This window comes from Carettochelys insculpta, chromosome 7 (genome assembly GCF_033958435.1).
Source record: "Carettochelys insculpta isolate YL-2023 chromosome 7, ASM3395843v1, whole genome shotgun sequence".
Lineage (NCBI taxonomy): Eukaryota > Metazoa > Chordata > Testudines > Carettochelyidae > Carettochelys > Carettochelys insculpta.
Window position 1 is genome coordinate 20,803,148 of NC_134143.1, and position 13,167 is coordinate 20,816,314.

General features: G+C 39.5%; 1 protein-coding gene across 1 annotated transcript in view; it reads left to right on the forward strand.

Moving 5' to 3' along the window:
• The window catches only part of CHAT (choline O-acetyltransferase), a 48,332-nt gene that overhangs the window by 11,561 nt on the left and 23,604 nt on the right, over positions 1 to 13,167 (forward strand). The window contains exons 5-9 of the mRNA XM_074999541.1: positions 2,462 to 2,642; positions 4,348 to 4,525; positions 10,591 to 10,760; positions 11,875 to 11,975; positions 12,691 to 12,819. Of these exons, the coding sequence (XP_074855642.1) occupies positions 2,462 to 2,642; positions 4,348 to 4,525; positions 10,591 to 10,760; positions 11,875 to 11,975; positions 12,691 to 12,819 (759 nt within the window). The remainder of the gene's footprint in view (positions 1 to 2,461; positions 2,643 to 4,347; positions 4,526 to 10,590; positions 10,761 to 11,874; positions 11,976 to 12,690; positions 12,820 to 13,167) is intronic.

The following is a 13,167-nucleotide window of genomic DNA, read 5'->3' on the forward strand; positions in this document are numbered from 1 at the left end:
TTGTCCATGAAGTTCTACAGTTGTTGCTAACCTTTGAAAACCAATACTAATATTTCCTCATTATAATCATTTATAGAGTATTCACAGTTGCCGTCTTATAGTCATAGAATAGTTAATGTAATCCTAGCATCTTTTGGATTACTACGTTGGCAAATACAGTAGGCACAAAACTAGTATGCAAAAGCAATTAATAACTTCTCAAAATATGCCATTTTAGCTATTCAGATATCCCAGTTGCATGGATAAAGTATTTCAAACAAAGTATAACTCAAATATAAAATATTATAACACAGCTTAACATAACAAAGAGCAGATCTGGGTCTGCCCCACGAAAGCTCATCACCTAATAAATTATTTTGTTAGTCCTTAAAAGTGCTACATGACTGATTTTTTGTTTTGTGAAGATACAGACTAACATGACTACCTATCTGCAATGATAGCTTAACATGTACAGCTTGAAACTTTTTAGCCCAGCACTCTCTCTTTTGGCAACATCTGTAATGCGGCATGATTTCAGTTAGCCAGATGACCACTTATCAAGGAGGTGGCCAAGTTTCCCACAGTCCCATAAAGTTTGTTTACAACTACCACTCCTGGGTCTCAATGCTCTGTGCTGTTATTTAGCTGTAATTTACCCCTAAATGTCTTCTAAAAGCACAGTAAGCAATGGAAGTGCCAGTAATGCTGCTCAACAATATTAACCTCCTGTAGTTTGGCAAATTTTCTTGTTTGGTACCGGTCAGATCCCTAGGGTGCAAGACTAGAGAGGTTCAACCTCCATTTAGTTAGTGCAATTTCTGTTACCAGAACAATATGGTGTAATGTCCTTAAAATGGTGTAATGTTCTTAAAACCATTATAATCACAGGATCTCCTATCATTTTTGTTATTTTCTATTCTTATTAAAATAGATGTAAAATGAGATTGGGAATTCCTGGGGGTTTTGTCTACCTTGGAATATAAGAGACAGTCTCTGGCCCAAAGAGCTGAAAATCTAAATACTGTAAACAACAGAAAGGTAGAGGGCAGAAAGAAAGGAAGCATTATCATCCCCATTTCACAGATGGGGACTTGACACACAGAGAGGCTAAAGCTGCCTCTACCTGTGCATTCCTCCTTCAAGAGAGGAAAGCAAATGAGGAAAATCAGAAATGTAAATAAGGCACTGATTAACATATCTCATGTCTCATTTGCATAATCTCATTTCAGAAGAGATTCTTTCAAAAGAAAAAAAAGCAGTGTAGATGGGACTCTTCCAAAGATAAATCTCGTCTTCAAAAGAACCCTCATTCCTAAAATAAAATTAGTAATAAGGTTTCTTTTGAAGACGGGGTTTATTTTTGAAAGACCCCCACCTACACTGTCTTTTTTCTTTCAAAAACATCTCTTCCTAAAAGAGATTATGCAACTGAAGCGTGATATGTAGACCAATGCCTCATTTTCATCTCCGATTTCCCACATTTGCTTTCCTTTTTCGAAGGAGGAATGCATGTGTAGACACAGCTTAACTGCCTTGTCCAAGGAAGTTTACGGAAGACCTGGGAATTAGATCATTTTCTGGTCACCTAGGGTGTGTCTACATGTGCACAAATCTCCAAAATGGCCATATTTCAAAGATTACTAATGAGCCACTGAATTGAATATTCAGTGCCTCGTTAGCATTAAGACGCTTTCGAAAGCACGGGGCTCAGTGTGGCTACACATGGGTCCTTTTCGAAAGGACACCGCACCTTTCAAAATCCTCTTATTCCTCTCAGCAGAGGGGAATAAGGGGATTTCGAAAGGTGCGGGGTCCTTTCAAAAAGGACCCCCATGTAGCCGCTCTGAGCCACATGCTTTCAAAAGCGGTGCTTTTGAAGCGCCACAGCCTGAAGCTTCCTAATTCAGTGCCTCATTAGTAATCTTCGAAATCGAAGATTTGTGCCCATGTAGACACACCCCTAGTGTCTTAGCTATAAGAACAGCTATTTCGCTTTGGCCTCAGCTCACAATGACAACTACATTAGTTTCTACTTCATTGCCAGTCCCACATCCTACAATTCATAATCAGAAAATAAACTATTTCATAGCAAAGTAAGCAAATATGTGGAACTTCATATGTGAATGATTTTATAGCAGATGATGAAAAGTGCAACTGTACTATGTATTCAAAGATGATAAATACATGTCGCCATCACTGATTTGCATAGCCTGATATTGTTTCAGTCTCCAACACATATTCATGGCATGCAAATACAGTTGCTTAATGAATATGCATGAATCTGCCAAGAGTGATGTATTTAAACTTTGGTATGGGAATTCATCTGTTTCTTTACACTGTAATCTTGTTTTTATTATTTCATTGGTATTGTATCTAATCTAACCATAACAAAACAAAAGATAGATTAGATTTCTTTTCCTCTCTCTCTCTCTCTCTCTCTCCCCGCTACTTTTCTCTGGCTTTGTTTCTCTCCTCTTTCCAGCAATGCTATACCTGTTGATTTTGCTCGTGGACAACTGTCCGGTCATCCTCTCTGTATGAAGCAATACTATGGACTCTTTTCTTCCTATCGTCTTCCAGGCCATACCAAAGATACTCTTGTGGCCCAGAAAAACAGCATAATGCCAGAACCAGAGCACGTCATTGTTGCTTGTAACAATCAGGTGAGTGTAGGCATTTTGCTTCAGACCTTTCTTTTCCTTCAGAAATCTGGTTTGCATAAATGTGTTTCATAACAAATTGGTCCATGAACACAATGAATGTACAAGAGATGATGGCATTAGACTCAGTCCTGAAGCCAATACGCAGTTCTTATCCGTGTTATATTGTCACAGGTTTTAACAAGAAGCTCACTTGTTTTTTTCCTTCCTAGCCCAGCTTACATTCTGAGCACACTGCTGCAGAAAGTAGGGATGTGGGACTGGGGAAATACTAATTTGGATTCCATTCAACTAAAAACACTTGTCAAGCATAGAAGCAACACAATTGGGCAAGCAGAATTATATGAAATGCACTTGCTGAAATATTTATGTTTTGACCTCTGCAAAACTATGCTGGGTATATTGGCGTACGGCATAGCATTCAGCCTGTATAATTTGGAGTGAGGGTAGGAAGAAAAGAGACCTTGCTAGAGTGATCTTGCCATACAGCATTTTGTTTTCAAGTCCTTGACATTTAGCATAATATGTACGTGCCAAAAGCAAAGATTTACCTTTTATAGTGTATTGTAAGGAGCAGCACTGATCAGAAAATGGGAGTGAAGGGTTTTGAAATTTGCTCTCTCTAACTGGGGATGAAAAAGTCAAAGTTTCCCAATCACTTGGAATGCCACAAGAAATCCTATGTTCATGAAATTTTCTGAATGGATTAAGGCAGTAGAATCCCAGCCTTCCTACCTGTGTGGACCTAACAAACCAGTGAGCCAATCAACAGTAATAGTGGGACGGCCAGGTTAAGGAGGGACCCATAGGTGTCAGGAGAGCAAGGAATGACATGCCCATGGCAAAGGAACTAGCAGTGAAGTCTATTTGTGGAGACTGAAGGGTGATGATCAGAGTCAAAAATCAAGGGAAAGGAATCTGGGAAGTGTTGTTTGTGGGTTGCAGGGCGTGGTGGTCTTCAAGAGGGAAAAGGGGAAGTTTTGATAGATTAAGATCTGAGCTGGTCTTAAATCAGACCCTGTTCGTCTCTTTATCAAGAAGTTTGGATGAATATAGAAAAGCATCCAGACATCTGTTTACTTATCCATCCACAACTGATCAGTGAATCTTACACAATTTACTTATTGCTAAGGGTCAGATTTTGAATGCTGGCAAAACTTAAGAGAACAAGTAGCATAGATCAGCACATAAGAGCTATAAAAAAGCTCTGTGGGTTCTACAGGTAACAGTAATGTGTATCCCTGTGCTGTTTTTAAACAATCTGGAATCAGGGAAATTACTAACTTGCTTCCTGGTTTTAATTCCTCCTCTGTTTATAATCTTATTCAAATAATGTAACCCTTATTCTGCTCTCACTCCATTGAGAATCAGGATCTATTCAACTCAGAAGAGTATACTGTTATCAAACCCAAATGGCTGAGAGCACGGCATCAGGCCCCAGGCTGAGCTTTTCTAATCCAGAATTCTCTCGTCCGGCAAATTCCATAATCTGGCATGATTTTAGTTAGCCAGAAGACCACTTTTCATGGGTGTGGCCAAGTTTCCCAGGGTCCCATAAAGTTTGTTTACAACCACCAGAACTGGCTCTCAGTGTTCTGTGCTATTATTTTGCGGTAATTTACCCTTAAATGTCTTCTAAGAGATATTTTCCCGCAGATCTCAGTATAATCCAGCTACAACCCTTCTGATTTTTATCATTTCCCCACAGTTCTTTGTTTTGGATGTTGTCATTAATTTCCGCCGTCTCAGTGAAGGAGATCTGTTCACTCAGTTAAGAAAGATAGTTAAAATGGCAGAGAATGAAGAAGAGAGGCTGCCTCCAATTGGTCTATTGACAACTGATGGAAGAACCGAATGGGCCCAAACCAGGACAATCCTCATGAAAGGTTAGCACTGGCAACCCCAACCATCTCTTCTCCATCTTCTTCATCATTGCTTGACCTTTATGGGTGGTGATCCTTACCGTTAAGGGTACATCTACATTACCAGGGAAATTGACCCAGTCAGGGTTGATATTCCAGGGTTCGATTTTGCATGCCTAATGGGCACATGCAAAACTGAACTATCAGGAGTCGACAGTCGACTCCTGTAGTCCTCATTCTCACGAAGAGTAAGGAAGCTCAGCTGGAGAGTTTCTCCTGTTGACCTCTCTCAATGCTGACAGCCAGATAAGTCAATGGTAGATATGCAATTCCAGCTACAGCAATTGCATAGCTGGAATTTCATACCTAGCAATTGCGTAGCTGGAACTGCATATCTACGATTGACTTTAAGGTCTAGTGTAGACCTGCCCTAAGAGATGGCTACAAATCTAAACTCTACTGTTGAATTCCTCCAGAATGAGGAAACAATGCTTGTAAGCACTCAGATGTAAAAATTAAAAACACACAGTGGGGCAGAAAGTATTTTTTGTGAACTGTCAGCTGTGTAACTCCAAGGACTATGCCATGTAGACGGATTTCATCCCATGGTTGGTCTTTCATCTGATACATTTGGAACATTCCATCAAAGTTTACTTGTCTAGTTTTTCATGGTCAAACTTTGATGATGAATACAATGTATCCTTAGACTTTGGCAAGTGTTGGATAGTCTAGTTTCACACAATGGTCAGATAAACAAAGTAAGAAAACTTTCCTATTTATCTTTCTCTCTGGACAACATTGGTGTTCATCTTTCCCTCTGAAAAATGATAAATCAACCCTTTATTTTTGGATCAGAGATACCAAGAAGAATATTACTTTTATTTGAAAAATGCACTAGTGTTTACCGAACAGCTTGTCATTTCAAAATATATCCCCAGAACAGAATACCCATTACCCTCTTCAAATTCCTGATAACAGCTATTCACACAGTCCATCCACCCTCAGCCCTCATTACAAAGAAACATGAAAATTCTGTGGGAAAATTCTTTTCTATAACAATGCACAGTATGGAAATGAGGAGTTTCTGGAGACCTTCTGCCCAGAAATTACTGTGTTAATTATAGATTGGAAAATTCCCTACCTTTCTTAAAATCAACATTATTGAAGAAATACCGACCTCATTTCTTGTCGTGATTTCTTCATGTTCAACCTGATTGTCAACTGGTGTGATCAGTGTAATTCCATTGACTTCAAAGGAAATTTGGCCAATTTTAATCAGCTAAGGGTCTGGCTCATTGTGTTTTCAGCCACTCAGGATCCCCAGGAACATTGCCTCTGTAAGAGGATTGACTCTGCAACACCATGCCGTCTGCCCTCTGTTACAGCAGTGGCTTCTGTTCTGTGGACAGAGAATGCATGTATCCAGGAAGTGCCAATCTGACACCATTCTGTTGCACCAAAATTCACTTGCATTTAGGAATGACATCCTCTGAAAAGTCTACTGGGTTGGCAATGTGCAGCTTGCTGGCATGTCCCAAGAGCTCATGATCTTGGCACTGATTTGATCCTTGGATACTTTGATTGTCCTTTTTAGTGGATTAACATTGCTTATTCAGTGGCCCAGTACTTCTAAGTATTTCACTGTCTAAATTGCATCACCCCTTCACTGTCTGAGCACCATTTCTCCAAACTCCTGAGCAGACAACAAAAGTTTTCCTGATGGGATTTGTAAATAATCCTTATGTAAACGCAGAAACTCCAGGGAATTTCTGAGAGAATTCTCTGGTCTAGATACCAGCAAAGAAAGAGATACACATCTCATAGAACTGGAAGGAACCTCGGGAGGTCATTGAGTCCAGTCCCCCGCCCTCTTGGCAGGGCCAAGCACCATCCCTGGCAGATTTTTTTTAATCTTTTTTTATTGGAGGGGCCTCCTAAAATGATAAATAAGGTACCAAGAGGGAGAAGAGTTATTTAAAGGCCACGATCTGAAAGAAGGCTTCAGACCTTAGAAGTTTCATGCTAACATTCGTCACAGCAGAGTGTTTTGGTGTGTGCAACTTTATGCATGCAAACATTTTTCGAGTATTGACACCTACTTGTTCAGGTGAGAGATTGGAGTCTCTCTATGTGGAGGCAAAGGAAAGGTCATGTGAGAACCAAGACAAACAGATTTTTGCAGAGGAAAATATCATGTACGTACTAGGGCATGTCATAGATATGAACATTTGGTTCCACAGTGCTAAGCCAATCTCTTTTATTTGTCCCTATTGAATTGATAATTATCTACCAATTATTTTGAATTAAAGACTATCGTGAGTTTCACCAAGGAAAAAAAGGCTTTCCTAGTTAAGTTTACCAAAGCATTTGTGGTATTCCCATTCTATGTGCAGGAAATTCAGTAAATACTATGGGATATGTCTACTCTACAGAGTTATTCTGGAACATTTTATCCTAGAGTTATTATCCCAAAATAAGCATTTCAAGAAGAACATGTATACACTACAGGGAAGCCCCAAAATAAGCAATGCTCATTCCAAAACAGTATATTCACACACAATAAAGCCTATGTCAGATCACAGCCCCTGGAAGCACTGCTTTCAGGGGCTCTAATCTGACATACTGTGTCTGCACAGCAGCTTTATTTCAAAATAAGCTATTCTGGAATAGTTTATTTTGAAAAAGCCCCTATTACCAGGTGCTGTGTCTACACTTGCATTCCTCTTTCGAAAGAGCAATGCAAATGAGGGAAATAGAAAATACAAATGAGGCACTGATTTACATAACTTGTGCTTCATTTGCATAATCTCTTTTCGAAAGAGATTCTTTCTAAAGAAAGAAAGCAGCATAGACGGGGCTCTTTCAAAAATAAACCTTGTCTTCAAAAGACCCCTTCTTCCTGAAACAAAATGGTCACAAAATTTTGGGAGAAGAAGGGGCTTCCAGAAGGAGGGTTTCCTTCCGGAAGATCCCTGTGGGCCGTGCGTCTGCATGTGTACTTCAGAGGCCGGACTCCAAACTGCAGGCCGATATGCTAATGAGGCATTTTCTGGATAGCTCATTAGTGTGCCACTTCCAGAAGAAGTGGCACATGTAGACACAGCCATGATGAAATAAACATTAATTCCTTTTTAACCAGTTGTAACCTGTGTCAGCTGTCTAAACACAAAGTGCAGGCATCATTTCAGACTGAATGAAAAGAGCCCCTCTGCTGAGACACACGTTCACCATGGTGCTCAACATTTTTTAGATGGTAAAAACAGTAATTAGGGACCTGATCATGGATGATGGTTAAAGCTGCTAATTGGAGAGTCAAGCTCCCTTGCCTGTGGCCAGCCCATATTCCACCCCTGCCCCTTCACCCCCTCTTCACTGTCTCCCTCTCCTCTCTGCTCCCCCCATTCTAGCCAAAGCCCTGAATGCAAATGTAGCAAATGACATTTGGAAAAATACCACTCTTCTAAAGTTTCTTTCTGAATAAAATGGAGCATGTTTTCCCCTGTACGCCCGATAGTGAAGACTGGACATGCAGAAGGTACTTAATTAAAAGCACTAAATTTGGTGGGTGGGGAGATGTAAATGACTGGTGTTCTGATATACCCCGAAGATTGTCGGAGACTTATTTGCAAAAACTTTGTCGTAATAAGGGCAAGTCAGTTGCTCTTCTGAAAACATTAAATATTATGGTATTCATGCTGCAGCTCTTCTCTGTTTTACCTTTTCTTCATCAGTATTTCCAAGATAATTTTTTATTTTAAATATTCTCAAGTCTTCATAATCAGTCTAGATTGATACATATTTAAGGCACTGAAACAGTTATTTTAAATTAATCAGTCAGAGCAGTTTCTCGTGTTCATAACAATGTTCATTGCTTTAAGAAAAAGGGAACACATTTATTTTGTGTGATTTTCATAACAAGACATGTTTATGAAATTTCACAATATGTTTATGAGAAATGTTTCCAAATACTTTTGGCATATCATAGGACTTTATATCTTATTAAGGTGATGGTTTTGGTGGAGGGCTCTCTTAAACCTAGTTCATCAAACAGTCAGCACTAAAAGGGAAACTCATTTGTCCAGCTGTCTGGAAGAAAAGGAGTGTTGACACTTGAAGCCTCTTTTCAGCAGGGGCATGAAAGAAGAGTAGGAATGGATAGAAAGGAAAGGAAGAGTTTAGAAGCAAGATTTTGTGCTACATTAATTAAAATTAAAATGTCTATTTTAGATAAAGGTGGGCTTTTGAAGAACTTATTTTAAAACTGTCTGAAGAGCCAAGTACTTAAGGCTAAAACTGACAACTCAGACTGTGCATCTAAATATCTATACATGTATTTTTAGAGATATGATTTTATAATCTTCAACCGCAAGCTATTGAACTATTTAAAGCAAATTTTAAACTAAGGTCCAGTAGACCCAATAATGCACATTTTTTTGTGTTATTAAATAGGGTTGGCGTATGCCTGTGAAATGGTTTCATGACCACTTAATGGCTCACTCACAAGGTCAGTGTTAAGCTCATAGGTCTGGCAAGCTGGCAGGCTTCTCACGTTTAAACTAACAGACCCACTCCAGAATCATCAGTAAACAAGACACAACAATCTGCTGCGGGACCATTCAGGAGACGTTAGAGTGGTTGAGCACTAAGTCCCTTGGGCAGTATTCCGTTTAAGCTAACCACTTGGGTGGCCACCCGGAAGAGATTCAGATGCTGTTCAGCTCATTAGCAGAGCATCTACAGCCACCCACAGCTGGCAGCATTCTTCCTATTGGTGGTGTACATCTGCACATGCATTGGTGCACAGAACAACATTTATTCTGCCCATGGATGAAACAAATTAATGGAATACTGCCCACAAGAGATATTGCCCTTGCCTCTTATACCCATCGCCCATGGCCCTGATACAAGCCCATTGAAAAAAAAAATCAACAGAAAGATTCCCATTTGCTTCTCTATGCTTCTGTTTGGGCCCTTATCAAAATATCACAACACCAAAGGGTACACGTTTGCATAAAATAATATAGTGGCCATTTTTGTATGAACTCTCAGCAAAAGAACACTTTCTTTAAAGCATTGCTACTTTTTCCTGTTTTCCATAGTTCCTTTAAAGCCACTTTTTATTCTTTTTTGCACATAGTCTGTTCCTTTAATTTCTGCTTGTCGTACATTTCAGTCTGTACTAGAAAGATACACATTTTACTTCTGCATGTTTTCAAGGGGTATAATTGCACATTTTCTATTTTCTTCTTGCTCCTTGCTCACAGCAAATAGCTTAAATTATTTTTTATCAGAGCATTCTTCTAATAAGAAAAATAGTATGTCTGCATTTACAAAGGATACCAGATTCACTGGAAACTGAAGTCAACAGATCAGAGACAACATAAGATGTGCCATTAATTTTCTCAAATCCATAATATTTCATCACATTCATACCAGTAATATTGACATGAAAAGTTTTCTGTACCAAAACTAATTCTGTGATTCTGTTAGTCTCATAGATCTCAATGTTCTGAAAACAAAAACTCCAACAGCATAAGAGTGTTGATAGTTTGTCTTTCAGGAAATGCCCTTTCCCCAGATAAGTCATAGCAGATGTTGGAATATAATAGCATTAAAATATGCTTGAGGATTGAATTTGGACACCTAGCAGTTTTCTTGCCATTAGTGGGTGGAGATCCACAACTGTACTGATGTCACAAGAAAAAAAAAAGAAATAGAATTGAAGGGACATCAAGATTAATATCTGAATTAAAAAACCTAACTACTGAATTGGTGAATTTAAGCACCCTTGATAATAATTTTTCTGATTTGTCAACCTTGATAATTTTTTGAACCCCTGAGCTTTATATATTGAGTTTGTTCTGGTATGGCTATAGACCTGAGGAAGTGGGTCTGTCCCACAAAAGCTCATCACCTAATACATTATTTTGTTAGTCTTTAAAGTGCTACTGGACTGCTTTTTTGTTTCGATAGAATAGAGACTAACACGGCTATCTCTGTTACTATTCACTTCATTCTGTGGGGCCCTCTAAGTATGACTGTAGTGCAAATAAGATACAGTTGTCAAAGTGTTAATGTTTTATCCACAGACTCTACTAACCGAGACTCCCTGGATATGATTGAACGATGTATATGCCTGGTGTGTCTGGACAGCCCAAGTGGGATGGAACTCAGTGATACAAATATGGCTTTGCAGCTTCTGCATGGGGGAGGCTATGATAAAAATGGTGCCAATCGCTGGTATGACAAACCCATGCAGGTAAAGTCTTACTGTACTTTGACATGTAATTGCTCTGATACACAGTAAAGATGGCTTACTCAAGTCTCACGTTTCAGGGCTGACTACCCCAGGGGTCTGATTGTTACCTGCCTGGATGTCATAGTGGGATCACAGAAGGCTTTCATTTTCTTTGGAGTGTCAGGCATAGGCCACCAGAGAAGGCAGGATAGTCAGTCTGGGAATCAGCAGAATAAAGGGGGCTGGGGGTGGCATTATAGCAGCATGTTAAACAAGAGGCTGGGAAAGTCTGACACTGAGACCAGAATAGCTTCCTACTCATGTGTGACAGCACACCGGGGAAGCAAGACCTACTTGTAGAATAAGAGGTGTTGCAATGTATGGTGTGTCTTTTGTAACACTTACATAGCTACTCACTACTCAGCAGCTGAGACGAGATCCATCTCCTCTACATTTCAGACATACTGTATCTCTAAAGCTCGGTCTAAACTAGGCAGGTAAGTAGATTGGAGATACGCAATTCTCACTATGGCAATTGCTAGCTTGAATCGACTTATCTGCAATCGGACTTATCTGGTTGTCTGCACAAAGGGAGGTCAATGGGAGAAAGTCTCCCGTTGACCTCCCTTACTCCTCGCGATAATAAGGAGTACTGGTGTCCACTGCCATCTCCATATAGTTCAATGTCACACATCTCTACTGAGTGTGTGAAATTGAATCCCTGAAGATGGACCCTGAACGGGTCAAACTTCTTCACAGTATAGACAAGCCCTCAGACTAAAAAGAAAAAAAAAGGTTGTATTAGAAAATCTAGAACAAGAAAAATTGATGACAGCAGCTGTTTCCTCTTCTTTCTCTTTCACTTTAACCTAAATAACTAAAACTGATTTTTTTCTCTTTCTTCAAACTCTTTCACTTTAAACTTTTCACTTTAACCTTAAAGCTCTCCCTACTCTGGTCTTAGTGGACCTTTGGACGGAGCAGGCTTTAGATGTGCACAAACAACACAGCAGAGAAAAATGTTCTCCTGTTATGTTGCTGTCATAAACCTATTTACTGATTTTTATGCAAAGCACAGTGCATTCAATACATGCTCCTATGCTTATTATTTATGTTATGGTATTTCTCTTGCTAGTTTGTTGTGGGAAGAGATGGAGTTTGTGGCACTGTGTGTGAACACTCCCCTTTTGATGGCATCGTCCTGGTACAGTGCACTGAACATTTGCTCAAGCACATGTGAGTCCCCTTTCATTATTAATATAACAGGACAGCATCCAGGTATTTTTCTGCTCAAATGTGCTCAGTGAGCCTCCTAAGTGGTAAAAGAAATGAACGTGCCTGAAAACAAAAACAAAACAAAACAAAACAAAAGAAATGTGATATCTGTTCTAAATATACCAGGATCCTCTTCTTTCAGAGTGAAATTTGCTCATGTCTTTAGCTCCTCTTCGAGTCACAGTGAAGCCACTTTTTTCTCTAACACATCATCTTCACACTCTTGACTCTGGTTCTTTATAACTGGAATTGCAGTTTGCACATTAGAAAGCACTGACCCAATGTAGGATTTTCATTTTCCTCCATTTTAGCTGAATGGACGAAATCCTTCTTGTCTTCATATCAGTAGGAGTTTCACCTTTGACTTCAGAGGGACTAGGCTTTGCCCCAACAAGCAGAAACAGATCCAAATAAAAACCCTGGGTTTAAAAGACAACTCGGATGGATTGGTTCTTTGGAGTTACTCCTGCTTTACACTGATATAAGTGGCATCAGAATCAAGTTCATTGTCTTAGTGTTTTTTTCCCGGCAATACAGAACATCTGTAGTGTCAGAGTTCACTCTGGTTTCCTCAGCATATCAGAAACCAATTATTTACCAGGAAAACTGCTCCAGCATCATTCATAAGAAATAGGTTGTTGCCATGTCCCTAATACATTTTCTGACATGTTTACAGGAGAGAAAGCTGTAAGAAATTAGTCAGAGCTGATTCCGTGAGTGAGCTTCCCACTCCAAGGCGACTGAGGTGGAAATGTTCTCCAGAAATTCAGGGACACTTAGCATCATCCGCAGAGAAACTTCAAAGGTACCACAGATTCCTGGACTTTTCTGAACTGCTTCAAGTTAGGAGCCACCTGACAAGTAACTAATTTATTACACAGCCTGATCCCACCCAGCAGTGCTGATCATCAACTCCCATGAAAGCTGAAGGTGCTCAGTGCCTCACAGAATTGGGCCATTAAGCCTGTACAGTTAATACAATGCACTCAGGAACTGCACTGTCTTTACATTCCTTTCACGTAAATATAGAAGAAGCTCATGATAACTACAAGTACCACTGGAAATAAATTTGATGCAGCATTCATTATTTACATAAAATGCAAACAGTGGGCTCTGTTTGTACAGGTATATAGTTTGATCTAATCAAAATATA